This window comes from Scomber japonicus, chromosome 2, assembly GCF_027409825.1.
Source record: "Scomber japonicus isolate fScoJap1 chromosome 2, fScoJap1.pri, whole genome shotgun sequence".
Classification (NCBI taxonomy): domain Eukaryota; kingdom Metazoa; phylum Chordata; class Actinopteri; order Scombriformes; family Scombridae; genus Scomber; species Scomber japonicus.
In genome coordinates this window covers 30,336,155-30,355,100 of record NC_070579.1, presented here as the reverse complement: position 1 = coordinate 30,355,100, position 18,946 = coordinate 30,336,155, and the positions used below count along the sequence as shown (strand labels likewise).

At 40.0% G+C, this 18,946-nt stretch overlaps 4 protein-coding genes across 4 annotated transcripts; 3 read left to right on the top strand and 1 right to left on the bottom strand.

The window, feature by feature from the left end:
* Nucleotides 1-100: 100 nt before the first annotated feature.
* zp3c (zona pellucida glycoprotein 3c) lies at nt 101-2,820 on the top strand. Its single transcript, XM_053327083.1, has 8 exons — nt 101-659; nt 758-864; nt 1,124-1,227; nt 1,595-1,760; nt 1,839-1,965; nt 2,039-2,127; nt 2,270-2,400; nt 2,657-2,820. The coding sequence occupies exons 1-8, from the start codon at nt 123-125 to the stop codon at nt 2,818-2,820; spliced, it is 1,425 nt and encodes a 474-aa protein (XP_053183058.1). The 5' UTR covers nt 101-122.
* Nucleotides 2,821-2,978: 158 nt separating this feature from the next.
* Nucleotides 2,979-5,151, bottom strand: LOC128366376 (inositol 1,4,5-trisphosphate receptor-interacting protein). The gene is made up of 2 exons (XM_053327070.1): nt 5,110-5,151; nt 2,979-4,816 (listed from the first exon to the last, which is right to left on the bottom strand). The coding sequence occupies exon 2, from the start codon at nt 4,800-4,802 to the stop codon at nt 2,979-2,981; it is 1,824 nt and encodes a 607-aa protein (XP_053183045.1). The 5' UTR covers nt 4,803-4,816; nt 5,110-5,151.
* A 1,732-nt stretch (nt 5,152-6,883) lies between these two features.
* LOC128375409 (calcium homeostasis modulator protein 1) lies at nt 6,884-8,978 on the top strand. The gene is made up of 2 exons (XM_053335760.1): nt 6,884-7,443; nt 8,472-8,978. Exons 1-2 carry the CDS (start codon nt 6,898-6,900, stop codon nt 8,976-8,978), a joined length of 1,053 nt encoding a protein of 350 aa, XP_053191735.1. The 5' UTR covers nt 6,884-6,897.
* A 3,261-nt stretch (nt 8,979-12,239) lies between these two features.
* zgc:175214 (uncharacterized protein LOC557610 homolog) lies at nt 12,240-18,941 on the top strand. Its single transcript, XM_053330932.1, has 6 exons — nt 12,240-12,373; nt 14,115-14,268; nt 15,894-15,936; nt 16,407-16,448; nt 17,141-17,223; nt 18,034-18,941. Exons 1-6 carry the CDS (start codon nt 12,349-12,351, stop codon nt 18,152-18,154), a joined length of 468 nt encoding a protein of 155 aa, XP_053186907.1. The 5' UTR covers nt 12,240-12,348; the 3' UTR covers nt 18,155-18,941.
* Nucleotides 18,942-18,946: the final 5 nt, after the last annotated feature.

The following is an 18,946-nucleotide window of genomic DNA, read 5'->3' as shown; positions in this document are numbered from 1 at the left end:
GCAGCTGTGAAACAAACTTCCTGATTGCAGAGGATAAAATCCAGCTGAAAATTCTATTTTCATGGACAACCTGTTTAGGTGAGGAGTCAGCTTCAGTGGCAGGTATAGCTGCCAGAGAGAAAATGGGGCTTCTACACGTTGGGCTTTCGTTGCTACTTTGTTGCTCTGCCTATAGCCAGACATTTAGAGGTATGGCCAGTCAGGATGGCCTATTTGTGGAAGATCCTGAATTGGAGTGGGAGAGAATGGTGGCAACAATAGCTGAAGACACAATCCCAGCCCCTGCACCCAGAGCTCAATTCAAATCCCTGGTACCTGAAGCCAAGAAGTTGCCTGAGTACATGATTGTCTCAAAATCTAAGGACCCGATTGAGCTTTTCAAGCCAGAAAAGGGTGCTAGACCCCTCCCTAACTTGGCCAAGAAAATACTTCTTCCAGCTGATGGTACTGCACTTACCGTTGGAAAACCAGCAGGTCCAAAGTTGGTTGAAATCTTGTGCCATGTTGACAGAATGTATGTAAGAATTAAGAGGGAGGTCTTTAAGTCAAGGGACGCATATAAATATTTGACACTAGGTACCTGTGCTGTTAACCAAGGTTCGGAAGACCATTACTACCTTCTGTACTTGCTGAGAACTGACTGTGGATACAAGAAAGAGGTTGGTAAAGTCTGTTTTCTTCATCTTTGCCTTTTTTATTTTCACAATTATAGTTTTCTGCTTCTTTTTTTCACACTGCTCAAACATTTGTCTTTCAGAGCAATGCAGATTTTCTGTTGATCAGCAATAAGCTCCGCTACATGCCAAAAGGTCCTGTATTAAGAGAAATGCCATTTGAAATTCCCCTGAAGTGTAAATATCCCAGGTAAGATTCTGTATAGTTAACTTGATCTGAACTGGGAGTGGTGGCCATGATATAAACTTGATTATGTAAATCAGTGCTGTACCATGTTGTACAACAATGTTCCGTCTTTGTCACAACTGATTTCAATACCGTGGATTCAGGACTTTGATGCCAGAAAACCTTTGGTTGAACAGCACACTATTAAAACTATAGGGTAATCAAAACACTTTTTTTTTTTTTTTTTTTTTAAATTAACTTTGTTTTCTCTTGACTGCTGCAGGTTGTTTTACTCCTATAAAGTTGGCTTCTATCCCAAACTTGTCGGTGGCACAGTTTACAAATCACTCCAACCAAAAAGTAGTTTCACCCTCACTGCTCAAGATGGTATGTTGCCTTTTTGATGGGAATGTATTCCTCTTTACATACATAACACTTAAATACTGGGCAGTGACAAATGTTTCTATCAAACAAAACATGCAATATTAACTCAAAGCTGGATTCTTTAGTTCACTTTATTCTTGCAGGAATAGCAGGGTATGTTACACACTTGAGGGTGCACTAAATGCTGTAGCATGTATTAAAAATATTCTCAGGCATTCATCACAGTATATTCAGACGACTAAAGAGAAAATGAAACGCACTTGAATTTTGTTACAGTTGCTTAAATGACAAATGTATGACAGTCCTAATTTTGTATCTAAGGTATCTAAAATTGTCCAATGACTGACTGACTTCTCTCGCTTTGCCTCAGCATCAGGGAATGAAATCACTGGTCCCGTAACATACTTCTTGGGACAGCAGATGTACTTCGAGGCCAAGACTGCACAGTCTGGAGATAAGAGGATGTATGTCAACAAATGCTACATGACAGGCTCCCAAGGCTCCAATCAATTATATACAGTCATTGACAATCAAGGGTAATACTTTAAAAGTGTTTCAGAGTAAGATGGACTTCTTACTCATGCTAGACATAACCATGGATATCTTTATTGCAGTTGTATGATTGATGGTAAGCTGAACAAGCAGTCAAAGTTCCTCACTGGTGACTCAAAGATGACCCAGAAGTTCACCGTGGGTGCTTTTGTTTTTAAACACTTGCTTACCAGTGGCTCTACAACACAGGTATGTCAAGAGTAATTGGTACAAAACCGTAAAATGGAAGTATGTAATCTTTGACTCTGAAATCCTCTTTCAGCAACTCTACATGCAGTGTGAGCTCTCTCAGAGGCAAATTACACCGACTCCGAGTTCGAAGGCTTGCAATTATGATCAAGCTACTAAAAAGTGAGTTAACTTTGACTCTGGCAGAGTCAATACACCCACAGGTGGAGCTGACTTGCTTTGAATGTCTTGGAGGATGATTGGCTTGTTAAAACTGAAACTGACCTTTCATCAAACCCTGTTGTATTGCTGCTTGTTTCTTTAGCACCAAACTTGTCAATCTTCTGCATTTTGCAGCCTGCTATAACCATCTTAATGCTTTCAGGTGGAAGGAGCTGTACGGTGATGACTCTGTATGTGCCTGCTGTGACTCATCATGCCCATTACAGCCTAGGGGTAAGTCCCTGTTTCTGTCCATTTATTGAAAAGGAGTTTTTACCAACCATCAGTATAGAATACAGCAGACCTGAAATGATTTAACACAAGCATTAGCCACAAAGTATCTTTGCTGTCATGTACAGGCAGTGAATATAAGAAGCGACTTGTAAGATTACTTACTTGAACTAGCGTTTGAACTTTAATAACACTCAGAATAGAACTTGGAACAGTCTACAATGGCTAATGTGTATTATATTCAATCTTATTCTGACAGCTTCCAGGAATATGGTTACCAGTCACTCTTGGAAGGTCGACTTGAACAAGGATGGATCTGTGGAGTTTGAGCCACGTATGAAATCCTTTGGCACCGATACAACTAAGGACGCTGATATGGCAGAGCACAGTGACTTCATGAACTACTGGGATCATGATTACTAAACCTTTTCCATGTGAAACTGGCCAGAAGGGTTTTAAATAAACTTTTTTTTTTCACTTCTTGTACTTTTCATTTTTTAATTACTCAACAAAGAGAAAAATCAGTAATTTTGTCAGGTATAAAGGGAAAAAAAAAACATTGAAACTTTTCATAAAAGTGCTCAATTGGAGAAATTGGCACTGTTAGACTGATAAACATAATCACGTATCAGCATGTCTGCATTTCTAAGAGTCTCTTGGAAATGCATTACAGCATTTTTGTAGATGCAGTTGTGTACCACAAGGGGATGGAAGAGATTTACTGGCTTTACATGTGTCAGTTCAGCAGGGAGTTCAGTAACCCTTTGAGTTAAAGGGTTCCCAATAAGAACATGGTGCAGCAGCTTTTTCTCAAGGCTTGTCTGTATGAAGGCCAGTAAATCCCGTAGCCTGCAAGCAACATAATCTGGTTTCCACTGTGATGGGTCTCTGGTCAAAATCAGGTGCATCAGTGCAGTTTTGAAATGAAAATCCTTCAAATAGCTACTTCCTGTGAGTGTGGTCTGTCTCTGGTGGAGAAAACGTGCAATATCAAGAGTCTGAATGTGACATGAGTTGTCAGGAAGCTGTTTAGAGATGTGTTTGAAGAAAAGATCTTCATACATGGTCAAGGAGAGTGTCCAGAATGTATCCAAGCTGTTTGGAAAGTAAGGGGCAATGTAGAAGTGGGCATCGGAGTTGAATTTAATTACAGGCTTTAAACTAAAGCAAATCCTCTTGCCAGATCTGAATCGAACTACCAGAGCACCAGGAGCATCAATGTATCGGATGTTGAGCTCCAACTCATACTTGTGTGAAATCAATGCCCACGCTTGTCTTACAGTGCTCTGAAACCATCTGGTAACCTGGGATTTTGACAGGAATGGGGAGTTCTTCATGCAAAGAGGGCCATCGCAAACATCTGTCATTTTTGACTTTAGACCCTCATTCTCACAGTGCAGCAGGCAAACCATATCGTCTTCTGCATCGGAGGACTGACAGTGGCAGCCATTTTCCACCAGTTTTATTTGACCGTAGACTTGCTTATCTGGCAGCAGGTCGGTAGCCTGGTTGTCCCAGAGCAGACACTGAAAGCTGTACGGCTCTAGTGGTGTAAAGGGGACAATGATATCGTACACATCCACCATCCGAAAGTCCTCCATCACCATACTGCCACTTCCATCACAGATGCTCTTCATTGATTCCAGCAGGTCTTTCACAAATCCCTCCAAAAATTCACCATCTCTGCACCTCTGATCAAGTGAGACTTGAATACATTTAGAATAGAAATGCTGCAGAGTGTTGCTGTCCGGTAGCGGCACTAGGGGGGCCCTGACTACTTGTTTCACTTGAGAATTTTTTATTAGGTATTTCCTAAAGAAGCGAATTATGGAAATAACGGAAAGTGTGTTCCAAATGTACCAGAGATAATCCTTCTCCCAGTCAGCGATGGCCATCTCTGAATTGTCATTTTCTGATGTTTTGGTGTGGAGGTGTGGAACAGGGGCTTCTTCCTGCTTGGAGGTGAACACTTCACTGTTCGTGTCTGTCTGTAAGCTGCCCTTTACATCAGGAACATCTGTGTCAGGGTCATTTTCAGACTTCTCTGGCAGACTTGAATCATAGCTGTCTGTAGAAAGTTCATCTTTGTCTAAGTCTTGGTCAGTTCCAGTCACAGCTAGCATTTGATCTTTTTCATTAACATGTCGGTCAGACTCTTTTGAGATTGCATCCTCATTTTGTTCTTTGTAGACATGTTTCACATCATCCAGAGCCCCCTGATCATCAGTGTGTGTCATTTCCTGATTGACAGGTGCTATTTCCCAGTCCACTTTCTTTCCTTCCCTCAAGAGCCACTCTTCCTGCTTTTGCAAGATGACACCGTCCTGTTCCTCAATTCCGGGGTCATCCCTCAGATGCATGAGACCCAGGGTGACCACAAACACTCGCAGCAGAATATCTTGCATCGTCAGTACTGTCTCTGAACGGGTCAAACAGCATAAAAAATAGTTACAAATATGTCTGTGCTTTAGAAAAATATATGCATTCTATTAAATGTGTAAAAACAAAGAATTAAATAAAAGTTGTTATAATGATAACCAAAAATACTTTATGAGAAACGTCGAAGTTGATAGTGACGCAAAGCCAGAGAGAAATAAGGTACTTCCTCAATGGCCTGTAAGCATCCTCTTTACTCATCTTTGTAATTACATTTGATATAAAAACACTATTTACTACCGTACGACATAAAATGAGAAGAAAAAGAATACGCACCACAAGAAATAATGATTGATTACCTTGCAATCTTGTGCTGATGGTAAATAGGTACGAAGGAGGAAGCAGGAGACTAACCTTGCACAGCTCAGCAGCCTCTTCCTATTTTAGATGTAGGTTGTCTTTCATGACTTATTTCCTGCATACCCTGCCCATGTGTTGCTGCTGTGCAATACACTGAAAAAACTGACAGCACAGACTTCCTGTCAGTTTAACTGCACGTGCATAATAATCTGAAGTCTGGGTCACTAAATTCATCTTAAACAGTTTTAATGACAGGACAAAATACTATGATATGAAAAGAATAGGCCATATAGTATTGCACAAACAAAAACTATGTGTGAATAATAGTGTGTAAGCCCCTACCTTTTATCCTGCTGTGGGCTTCTAACTGGTTTGTCGAGCTTTGCTTCATTCAGCTGGCTTCAAAGGACTATGTGAAATAAACTAACAAATCCTATATGGTGATTTAATAATGAACACATTTTGCATTGCAGCAATTGTTTCTTGATCTATTCGGTTCTGATCAGGCAAGTGGAAACATTCACCTTTCACCTCTTAGACAACAAACAAATTTTCCAGCCAAAGCCACAAAAATTTGAATGGTTTAAGACTAGTTTTGCATATCTCAATTGGTCCGACTAAAGCTGAACAACACCAAGGCTCAAGTACCACAAGTTAACACATTCACATACTGCATTCGTCTAAGTTAGAAAAAAAAAAGTTTATGTGTGAATAGTGAAATGACTGACAGGAAATGATGCAAGTGTTTTATTGAGACTTGTAACAGAGTGACTTTTGAAAAAGTACGGGTTGAATGAGAATCTTTTGTTACATCACGCTAAGCACAGGTGCCTGTCAAAGGAGGGGCATGATGACAGATGTGGTCAGCTTTGAACGTCACCATAGAGAGTTCGAGATACACCTTTGAGTCAGTCAGATACAATGTTTAATGGACATATAAAGAACGGCAGCTTGCTTACGTTGGACATTATCACTGTGTGAATTTTTCCCCCTGATTTTGTTCATCCATTCTTAAGAAAACAGGTAAGTGTCTGTGTGTGTGTGTGGCTTGTTATTTTCTAATCAGTATCTATAGATGCCTGATTTTGTATTATTAGAAGTAAAACAGGGTTTAGAATAACAATCATGGTTCTCTGAGATTCTGGTACCCTCCCTTTATATAAAGCTTTTACATATTTTACCTAATGACTTAATTAATGGTTAATAAATAAAGTACTATTGCTTTATAGACAGTAATAAGCCATTAAAAGCAACTGTTGGATGTATGTGTTGTGAAAAATCGGCTGTTGAGCCTCCAATCTTGAGCAACCAAAATGTATTTATTAGAAAATTCAATAGCATTTACTACTGCAGATTTAGAGATTTATAAGGACCCTTCATTAATTTGTTTGTAACATTTGAAATTAAAGATAAGGTTTGCTGCAGGCCTAATACTATATGAATGACTTATTATTAATTGACATTTCTAATACAGACTTTGAATTTATTACCTTTTATTAACAACAGATAATGTCTTGACTTTGTTAATGACTCAGCAGTCAGATTTTTTGCAACCTGGCAATCTAAAAGTTAACTTTATTACAGGTGTATTATTGATCTTTAAAACAGATTAATAAAGCAAGATAAAGTTACAACTTGTAAACCCTCTTTAAAGGGTGACCTCTCTAAACCTTCAATTAACATACTCATTTACAATGTACAGGACATTGACTTTCTCCTGTCCTTTTTTATAGATTTAATCACTTTTACTCCACATCCTCCAAGATGGATAAGTTTCGTATGATGTTCCAGTTCCTCCAGTCCAACCAGGAATCTTTTATGAATGGGATCTGTGGTATCATGGCACTAGCTAGTGCACAGATGTACTCTGCCTTTGAATTCAGCTGCCCCTGTATGCCGGAATACAACTACACCTATGGGATCGGATTACTTATTATTCCCCCTATATGGTTCTTTATGTTAGGTTTTGTATTGAACAATAATGTGTCAGTGCTTGCCGAGGAGTGGAAAAGACCCACAGGGAGACGGAGGAAGGATCCGTCAGTCCTTCGTTACATGTTTTGTTCAATCACCCAGAGATCCTTGATAGCACCTGCGGTGTGGGTGTCTGTCACTCTCATGGATGGGAAGAGTTTCTTGTGTGCTTTCAGTGTCAACTTAGATATAGAAAGGTTTGGAAATTACAGTCTGGTAAATGGGATGTCAGACATAGAGAAGATAAAACTGCTGGCAAGGATCCCGTGCAAAGACCTGTTTGAGCATCAGGAATTAAGAGTGGCAGCATCACGATACATCAAATGTATATCACAGGTAGTCTGCTGACTTTTTACTTCATATTGCTATGAACAGTTTTCTTCTGAAAGGTCATTAGCTGGAAACTTTTCGAAGAGGCAGCGCTATAGGGTAGACAGAAATAAGTTAAGGACACAACAACATAGTTTTTTAGAACACATGAAAAATGGGATAATACAGGAAGAAATGTGAACAAAATAAATCTGAATTGAAATGGCTACCACTGATAGCTTAGTTAGCATGGATGTGTGGAACTACAACAGTGACAGCCAGTAGCAAGAGTATTGCACATAGCTACCACTGAGGAAACTAGCTTTATATCGTTTGTATTTTTTCTCAGAATTTGGTAGATTTAACAAGGTGCAGGAGTTTAAAAGCTACAATTAAAAATCTACACTCAGTCAGCTGTGGGGGCCCATGACTTCAGTATCACTTTAATACTGGCTATGGCCAGTTTATGATTGACATATATATATACCCCCAATATATATATATTTATATTTTAATTTTTGATTGTTAGATCAGCCAATCTATTCAATTTAAACACGATTGTTGTTTTAGAGCCAAAAGTTAGGAACACTTTCAGCAGGCAGTTGTTCAACTTCATCACAGGATTTGATGACTAAGCAGATTTAATTTCCCCAGCTTTATTCCTCAAAAATTGTAGTTAACTTAAGTCTCCCCACCCGACTCTGGCTCTCTTTGAGCTGAATGAGGCTTTCTTGTTCGCTTATTAAAGGGATAGATAAGCCCCTAAATTTATTATTCAAGGAAGTGGGACCTATTCCCATCCACCCAAAAACACCCACACTCTTTAGATCTTTGATCAGCCAAAGGGCTGTTATACAGGCTTTAAAGTTACATGTCTCCAAAATGTCTAAATATACACAAGATAATAATTCTGTTAATGAACTATGATAAAGCTTGGGGCTGCTAGGTGAGCCTTTTCTATGACCTTTAGACTATTTATAATAGTAACATAAAAGCTTGATGCTCTAACTTTAGCTTTCTATATTGATATGGTAATGCATGTTTATATTTCACAGGCATGTGGATGGATGTTTTTGCTCATGATGACCTTCACAGCCTTTCTGATCCGGGCTATTCGACCATGCTTCACCCAGGCTGCCTTCCTCAAGACCAAATACTGGTCTCATTACATTGACATTGAGCGCAAGATGTTCGATGAGACCTGTAAGGAGCATGCCAAGAGCTTTGCCAAGGTTTGCATCCACCAGTACTTTGAGAACATCAGCGGAGAGAACATCCACCACCATCACTCCAGCAAGGACGACAGCTACGATGAAGACGAGGACAAGAAGATAAGTGATGAAGACAAGCTTCTGGGTATCCGGGCCCAGGATGATATGAATACAATTTTGAGGAACTGGCACGCCTGTAAGCCAGCTCTGGCCCTGAAAAAAGACCAAATAAATGGTGAAAAGAATGGCGGACTGAATGGAGAAGCCAATGGAGCAGTAAATGGGTTTGTGAAGGGACACACCCATGGCGTGGAGAAAAAGGAATGGGCAGTTTATTACAGTAAGGTCTGAAGAGTTCAAAAGGGACAAAGGAATGCTACGGTTGGGTTGGTTTTAGCTTTCACATAACTGTATTGTTTTAGGAATCATTTTATTTTTTGCAACTGAGCAACAACTTTATCTTTAGAATTTGTTAAAGTTAGCTAGAAATACAATATTGTTAAGTTGAATTACATTTTAATTTAATGCATAGAATATTTGGTGCAACATGTACTTTGACTGATGGTATAATACTTGAGCATAAAACCCACAAAGTGGAAAAAACTGACATTGTCAACATACTTCTGGTTCACATACAGTTCAGTTTACTCAGAAAACATCTGTATTGGGTGTTTTCCAAAATGTGATGTTTTTACTGTTGTCACAACTATGTTTTTTTCTATAAACCATAAATCACTGTTGAAAACACATTCTACCGCTGCTCTCTGAGGGACCGATCTTGGCAAAAATCTGTGAAAAAACGTCTGTGTAAACTGTAGACTGCACAAAAAGAGCTGCTGTATCAGGCAGATAGTAAAGCCTTATTACAGCTCACTGGAGAGTTCTCATTGATAACACTAAATGTTTGTGTTGCTTTCAAGTGCAGAGTAGTCATAAATACTCCCAGGACACGAAACATAAGCTGATAACGTGGGTCATATGACAGAAGGGGTGGAAAAGAGCTTTAGAGATACACTTTCAGACAAATACTTTAGGAGTCATTGTTGAAAATCTCTAGATTCAGCACCACTATGTTAACAAGAATTCAAAGTTACCAGTGTTATGAGTCTTGTAAATACTTCAACTTGGCACTCAAAAATGAACACTTTTCCATATTTGTGTGACATTGTTTTTTCAGTGTTCTCTCAACACATTTCTGCCTTAATCCTAAGCTTGAGCTGATGATCCTACAATAATACTATATTTCCAGTCAGGCAAACCTACTGTATGATTTATGCAAAAACAAAATGAAATGTTGTGACAGCCTAAACTATTTACATACCTCCCAGAAAACAAGGTCAACATTTGCCTCTCTCTCTCTCTTCCTCATTATCTCGCTCTGTACCCAGTTTAGTCAGTCACTCTCTGATAAAAACCCTTTCACACTAAGACACTGGGGAATTCCTCATGTCTTGTCTGAAAAAAGCCTTCATTCAAATTAGTATGTTCATGTGCTATACTTCTTCAGGAAGTTGACAGCACAATGGTGTTTACATCAGATATCACAAGGGGGCGTGCTGTTACCAAAACCACCATCCCTCACATGCCAACAACAACAACATGCATTATGTTTGATTCTATAATGAGTGAACACATGACAATATATGCAGTGTATTAAGGGCTGTATTTATGCCCGTGCATCTGTTCGGTCAATCCAGCTGTTCCTCAGCATTCAGCAGTAATGTCATTACTAGAGGAGGAGGGGTGGGGGTGAATGAAAATGGCATGGATCCCATTGAAGCCTTTCTCCCTCCATCCCTCCCTCCCCCTGGGGATTGGTGGAGCAACACTCCCCTTGACTCTCACAGCTCACCCAGTAGCCCAGCAGCTGTTCTCTCCCTCAGCGAATTGGCAGCCAGGGCCAATGTTGTGGGGGTGGACATGCACGCAACGTCTTTGTCCAGGCTGTGATTTTTTTCTCCCTGTGTGTCCCACTCTCTCTCTCTCTTGATGATTGCTCCTCATATCTTACTTCCTCCTGTGTTCCCTCTATCTGTAGAGACACCTCCTCCCCTCATCTCTGCTCTCACTGCTTTGTTACTGCAAAAGAGTGACATGGCGTTTATATATAGCTCAAACAAAGCAAATCTAAAAAGTAATCACTGCTCACTCCAGCTCTAAAAATACAATGTGTGAGCGTGTTAAAGAAGGTAAGGGTGAATGAGGTGGCTGGCATCATCTTTTCCTTTGTTGACCTCCACTTCACAGAAATGGCTTTGTTTTGGTTGTCAGGACATCAGCTGTGCGCATGTTACTGACCAGGGCCTCCCTTGACTTTGCTGCAAGTGTCTCTCTTGTCTCCCTCTCACATATATACATGCACAGGGGCGTGCGCACACAGACACACGCACATCAGCATGCTTGCAGGCGCCCTATTCGTCAGTGTCTGGCTCATTCTGCCTTCCTTCTGCCTACAGATTGGAGGACAGAGGTAGCGAGGGAGGGCTGAGGGAGAGGAGAGTTGCGAGGCAAAACGGCTGGTCACATGAGCAGAGATCTGTTTACAAACCCAAGGCAGAGCAGAGCAAGGAGAGGAAGGGAAAGGCAAATTGCAGGCGCTCTCTGAGCACCATTATGGATTGAAAGAGGAAGAGGGGAAGCCTGCCATGACAAAGCCAGCTGGAGGTGGGAGAGACTGAGCACGACACACGCAGACACACTTTTGCACACACACCGCCTTTGTCTCTGATTTTTTTTTCTCAATTGAAGGAGCAGATGGTTAGAGGGAGAGTAGGATCCCCCCCCCCCTACGCAAACACACACACTGACTGACAAACACACTCACACATACACCAGCAAAATACCAAACCCAGCTCGAGGACTGTTGTTGACTGCATGGAGCTGTCCTCACTTTGTTTGGGCTCTGAGGGAAGCACATCTTTGGCTTGTATACTGAGAAGGAATACCCCCCTGCAAGATCACAGGATTGGAGGAGACAACAGAGGAGAGGAGAGGGGGATGAGACTTGTGAAAATCCTCTGTTAAAAAGCAGCTTTGGTGGGGGGAGACAAAGCACAGACTAATGCCAGATAATTACCTTCGTTGGACAAGGACTGTCATTTTGAACAGCGGATGTCATTGAACCTGGTGTGGGGACAATACTGCAGATACAAAGTGAAGTCAAAGGGGGCCGTTTCCGCTGAAAATGTAAGTATTTCCTGTTACAAAGCAGCCTGTGTTGTTTACATTGACGTTGACATTGTGAGTGAGTGAGATTCAGCTTTTTGACAGTAACAACTCCTGAATAGCACATACTAAGGCAACTGGTAAACAATTACATCCACTCAACATAGATTTCTTTGTCTCTTCTTCTATCTCTCCTGTGATGACATCATTCTCACTGGGAACCAGGAGCACATGAGGTCTTCTGTCCCAGTCCAAACCCCAGTCCTGAATCTCCCAATCTTAACACGGAGTGGTTAATCCAGATTTGGGAATGCTGGGCAGCACAGACTGCTGAGCCAACAAAACCACACCTCTCAAGGATTTATGGAATCTGAGCAAATCTGAACAACTTGATGGTTGTTTTTGGAGGAGCTAACTCAGTGCAGGGTGACTGATTCCAGGCTCTAAACAGATTCAGTGTCCAGGAGCTCCGGCCCACGAGTTTGGATTTCCTCCAGGCTCAGCCTTCTCCAGACAGGGCCTGAATTTACTGCTGCTGCTCTGGGAGTCAAATTTCATGCAACCATTCCAATGGTGTAACGGTAAGTGAGTGGACTTTGCTTTGTGCTAAATACACAAGAGGTGGTGGCACATGAATTCACTTGTATCTCATAGCCCAGTTACTTAGTTGCAGAGTGCTAGCTAATGAGATACACATAATGGATGTGTTTGTGGAATGGCAAATCTCACAGAATGGATGTTTGTGTTATGAGGGGGGTGACAGTGCGCTTATAAGAAGCCACATTCAAGGTCATGTTTGTGTTTTGATTGCTACAATTAACAAAGGAAGTTTTTTAATTTTTTTACCTTATTCCATATTATTGTTTATATCTGTTGCATCCACACCTATTGCATCATTATGTCTGTCATTATGTTACCCTTGGTCTTCCCTACAATATACCCCCCTTCCTCTCTTGTAAATCCCCCAACCCCCATCCATGTCAAATTATCCAACTCATACCCCCCACAGTGTGCAAGCTGTACCCATTCATTCACTCTAAAGAGAGACACATGGACATTTAGAGGCTGGCAAAGAGCATCCTTGCTGCAAATTAATAGGAACACATGTGGGCTATGGAAGTGGGGCTTCCTCTGCTATTGTTTTACCAAATGGTCCTTTTGTCCCCAGAGTTTTTTCTATTTAATATACCCCACCCCCTGCCACCTGCAACACACGTTTCTGTTTTAGAAATACATGCAGACAGACACTAACGCACTCCTGCCCTTCCATCCCCCAGTGTTGTCACACACACACACACACACATACACACACACACACACACACACACACACACACACACACACACACACACACACACACTACCAGTCACCTCTGTAGAGTCTGTGGAACAGATGGTAGTGTGGCGGAAGTGGTGTCTGTCCTCCATGTTTGTTTTGTTCACAGCCAATTAACACGCAGTTCGACGAGTGCTTCAGTTGCCACCACAGTGCCAGCCTCAGCTCCCCAGACAACACCTGCATTCATAGACCAGCCATTAGAATCAACTCCTGATTAAAGATTTTATATTGTCAGTAAAACTCTTTCAAAAATCTGTGAAGATGAGCCAAAGAGCCACATACTCCAGGATCATTGTCAAGCAAACATACAAGTCAAGTTTTATATCTAAAAGTATCCAGAAACTCAAGGCCTCTTGTTGTTGTATAGTTTCATATTCCTGTTAATGATCAACAATTTCCTACTTTTCTGCCAAGATTCCTCTTTCTTTTCCCCATCCATTTCAAATATGTTTTTTATAAGGGCAAATTATAATCATGACTCACTGTTGTGATTTTCACACATCTCAAGAGCTTAACTGCTCCTTAAACTCAAAACAGTGCAATTGCCAGTACAAACTATATCATCTAAAGTTTATGAAACCGATTTAGACTCACACTGTCAAAGCTAACAACTGCTCTCTGTACAGTTCTTGACAGGAGCTTTAAAGATGGGACATTTTAATGGGAAGGTAAATAATGAAGTTGCAAAAATAGATATTCTTTTTTCAGTGGATCTATTTTGAGGTAATTGAGTTAAAAAAGACTAGGGCTGTAAACGCACCTAAAATAGAGGAACCTGAAATCAAAGAGAGTTTGACGTTTCCTGTCAAGATAGTCCAAAAACAGAATGATTACTCTCTTAAAACATTTAAAGACAGCATTTCTTAAACATACCTAAGCTAGTGTGTTGCAGACTGAATCCGATGTACAGTAACAATTACTAATGTTGGTATTACCAGTGTTTTTTAACATGTGTTTTTCGAATGTGAAAACTCTTCCTGGCAGGATGCCTGTGTGGTTTGGGTTCTCAGCGCTCTGAACGGTACTGCAGCATGACGTCTGACATCTATCACCTCCCGCTCAATGTATATGTCATTGTGCTGGGCATCGGCCTCTTCGTCTTCATGCTCAGCCTCATCTTCTGCTGCTACCTTTTCAGGTAGGTTTAGAAGGTTAGGGTGGAAGATGTGCTGGCTGACTACAAAAATCTGGGGAGTAAGTGAAGAGGGTACAGGGTATGTGGAGAAAAGCAAGAAGTACTAGTGCAGATAAGACCCTATACTAGGAAGGTGATCCAATTATAAATATTTTCAAAGTTTTAAAAAGATTACCGCAGTATGCCACAGCAGATAAAAATCTATTCAAAGCTTCTAATAAATATGTGATGATATTTTTGGCCTCAAAAATCCAATATAATAGACTAAATGAGCTGCTTTTACATGTTTGTGTTTTGACAATGCTGTGGTTTCAGAATGATCGTTCTGATAGATTGCAGTGTATCAAGATAGCTAATATTCAGTCCTCTTTTCTCTCCACTTCAAAGGGATTCCTCAAGGCTCTGTCCTTGGACCAGTTTTATTTCTATAAACAATATTACCCCCTCATTGTACAAACTTTCATCTTTACACGGATGATGCAGTAATTTACACCTGTGCAGATTCTATTAATGCTGCCACTCAACATCTATCATTTAACACCCTTTAAAAACACCTTCAAGACTAAATTGATGTTGTTTTCAAAGCATTAATAACACCATAGTAAAGAGAGTGTAATACTATAAATATCTAGGTATTTGGTTAGAAAACAAACTTTTAAAGTCCATACTGACATGTTATTGTCAAAGCTGAGACATTGGGCTTTCTTTTAATAAATATATAAAAGAATTGTTGAAGCAGTTTTCCTCTGCCTTGGACTACGAGATGTTATTTATAGGCGGGCGGCCACTTCCACCTTTAGATGCAGTATATCACTCCGCAGTGAGATTCATCACTGGAGATCGTTTTGGGACACACCATTGCCTACTATATCAAAAAACTGGCCTGTCTGCTCTATCAGTGAGGAGGGATCAGAATTAGTTTTTATTATATTTATAATTATTTCTAAGCACCCAAATATGCTCATGTTGACATAATTAATACCAAATAATTTCCAAGGTTTAATTGCTAATTTAATGATTATAACTAGCATTGCTTTTTCTTTTAAATTGTCCTTGTTCTGACTTATTTATTAATTAATTTGTCTCATTGCCATTAACTACACTTTTTATTTTCTAGCATTGTTAATGTTATCTTGCTTTTAACGGATATAGCCAAATATTCTTTTTTTATTGCTTTTATTTGATTTTAGCTGTGTGTGCCTTTATTGTGTGTCTGTGCCTTGGCACCATTAATAATTACAGAATTATGGAAAAACACGTTTTCTGAGGTTTTAAATAAATAAAATTATGGGCCTAATGATGGTGACAATTATTATCATTAAAAATGAATGACTAATTATAATTGTAATAATACATTTAAAACATGTTTCTATAAATCTACACTGTTGCCAGTCTGGTTATGCATATACTGTAAAATGATATTAGTCTTTATCATCAGAGATTGAGACATACTGTTTATACTGTGGTGTCTATTGTCTGGGGTATCAATGAACATTAATATTAATATTAATTAATTATATTCATATCACTCATTCACTAAAATTAATAGGAGTATGTATGAATAAGATACATGGCCTAAGTCTCATATTTCTACCATACAGATGTTGTGATGTCTCTCTCTCTTTCAGGTTGAAACAACAAGGAACGAGGGAGCAGTTCAGCTACAATGAGGTATGTCACTGCAGTGTCTCACTGTGGCTGCACATGTAACACCGGCTTCTGAGGCAGGTTATAAATACTACTACAGCTTTCCACGCCTTTATCATCAACTGTGAAACCTAACACTACCCTTTATAAATGACCTTGACTACATCCACGTGTTAATCCAGCTGCAGAGTAAAACTGCCTGATGTGTTGTGCAGGTAGTAGGGTGTGACACAGAGTGGCGTGGTAGGTGTGGCGACAGTTAGGGACAATGTATTCAGCCTCGGGGAAGGTTGAGCTCTAGCTGCGGCTGCCTATTGTCTGAATTCAGGATTTGATCTAACAAACAAGTGCACATCACTCTACAATGTATTTTTAGGTCGGTCACATCAGGACATTGAACCAATCTGAAGTGTTTGTTTTAAGCCATAATTGTGCTGACACATCATTCACATGACCCAATACTTCTCTCTTTTTTCTCCATTTTCCCACTGTAGGTGGTGCTGAAGGGAGCCAGCAAGAAACTGAGCCTTCTAGGAGTAAGTAAACATGTCTCTTGTGCCAAACATATATGCTAGAAACTGCAAATGCACACTTTTCACATGACCCACACTGTTCTGTGCCAACTCATGATATTTATGCCATGATAGATGAGCTGGGAGGGTTAGAATGAGGAGTGGTTGGGTAGTTAACTCAATCAATTTTTCCTCTCAGGATGTGATCACGCTGCATGTACGCTCACAGTGGAGATAGTCTGAAAATATCTCAAATGCAGCCAGTAAAAGAAAAATAGTCTGAGTGCTTGCTTGGCTCTGTACTTGCAGCAGAATTTAGGACTCCAAGAATAACTGCACTCATTCAAAATGCATTATAAAAAGATCTCTCCTCGGTCTCTTGTGATTCCTATAAAGACTGCTATTCTAAGTTATTTCCATTTTCCAAGGCAGTGCTGGTGGTTAAGGGTCATTTCAATATCCAATCTCTGTTTTTGCGCCAGTGAGATTACAATGTTCTTGCTATTTGAAATCACAATTAAGATAAAAGCAGTGTTTTAAAACACAGAGCGTATACTTGTGTTATGTTATGAAATCTGGGTAAATTAAATTCATCTACCACTCAGATGTACTAAATGCAATGTTTTTGGCTGTGGTGACATACAGGCCTGTTGATGAACAGCAACGGGGGGAGAATAACACACAAACTAACCTCACTGTTGTTTTTTTCCTTGCAGCAAACCTGTGCGGTGTGTCTGGAAGAATTCAGGACCAGAGATGAACTGGGAGTGTGCCCATGCTCACATGCATTTCACAAGAAGTGAGTGTTATTAAACTGGAAATTATAAAGATTTAAAACAACAGTTCAACTTACTCGCTTTCTTGCCAAGAGTCAGATGAGAAGACTGATAATACTCTCATGTTTGTTCAGTAAATATGAAGCTAATGCCGGGAGCTGCTTAGCTTAGCACAAAGAGGGAAAGTCAACGCTTGTTGCCTGGCAACCTCACATGAGGACAACAGTTCAAGAAGTGACTGCCAACCAACAAATAACCCAGCACGTAACCATTGTAAATCTCAACACCTCGGTTATTTTAAGTATTAAAAAAACATATCACTTATTCAGCCAGTTTTAGAAGTGCTGATAGATGATGATGATGATTTTTCCTACCTTTTGAGAGAGCTAGCTTTTGTGCTAACCTATGCTAAGCAGCTAGTCTAGCACTGCAGCAGCTTCATATTTAGCTATCAATACTCACCTAACTCTCCGCAAGAAGGCAAATAACTGTTTCCCAAAAATGTCAAACTATTCTGTAATAGTAAATGGCAAGGCTGTGTCTTTTAATGATATTATGAGGACACCAGAATATTATCAAAACTTGAGTAAGTGAATACAAGGAAATATTCTCATATTTTTGACTAAACTATAAAATTATGGCTCATTTCCTTTTCATTAGTGTTGCATTGAATACAAACACATACATTAAGGTGTTAGTATACAGATACTGCTTTAATATTTATAGTGTCTATCCTTAACAAGGAAACTAATAAAGCTCCCAGTAGCCTACACCAGATTCTGTTATCATATTAATATTGTTTAAACAACGATACTGTCTTTGTCTTTTGTCAGGTGCCTGCTTAAGTGGCTGGAGATCCGCAGCGTGTGCCCAATGTGTAACAAACCCATTCTCCGGCTCCACACAGACGCCCCCCAGGGTGCAGAGGGTCCCATGGACCCTGAGGAGGTGTGAGGAAGCTGGTAAAGAGGAAAGCAGACTCCCCTTAAAGAAAACATACACATTAAATACACTAGGGATGATGGACAGCGGCCATCTTAAAGACATCTCACAAGAAATGTTGATAATGATCCCCAAGTGGCTGCCTTGCTGCTGACCTTTGAGCAATATGCCTAGCTGGGAATTGGATATTGACAGCACCAAAATGATTTGGTAAGATCAGACAGGCAGGGGGGTGGATGAATAGGATCTTTTCATAAAAATAAAAAAAAATCATCCTAGTTCTACTTCCATATTGCACTGTTCACCAAAAACATGACAGGAAAAAGGAGCCACCTTAGAGAGCAGGATATCACTGTCACTGGACGACTAGTGCAGCACTGCCAGAGACAAATAACACTAAAGGCATTCAGCAGGACATCAGAGTACAGGATCAGTATGGATACCTCTAATATCTCAGGGGTGTTACCAATACAGCCAGCACAAAACCATGTCAGTCACCCTATAACCCTGTGCCACACATGCATCTTCAATACTGCCAATGTAGATGAAATGCTCTAGCGATCAGAGGTCGCCACAACTTTTGGCTGAAACTAAGACCAGCGGGATTACAACCATGACAACTTAAGTAGACAATATTGTTACAGATTGTGTCCCAGGAACTTTCCTTTAAAAAAAAAAGAAAGAAAAAAAAGAGAGACTGATAGCAAACTAGTCTTGCCTGTATGTATTGTATGTAAACGTGTCCCTATATATTGTTATTTTGTATTTGTTGCTTTTAAATAAAACGTCATGTAATGTATTGTA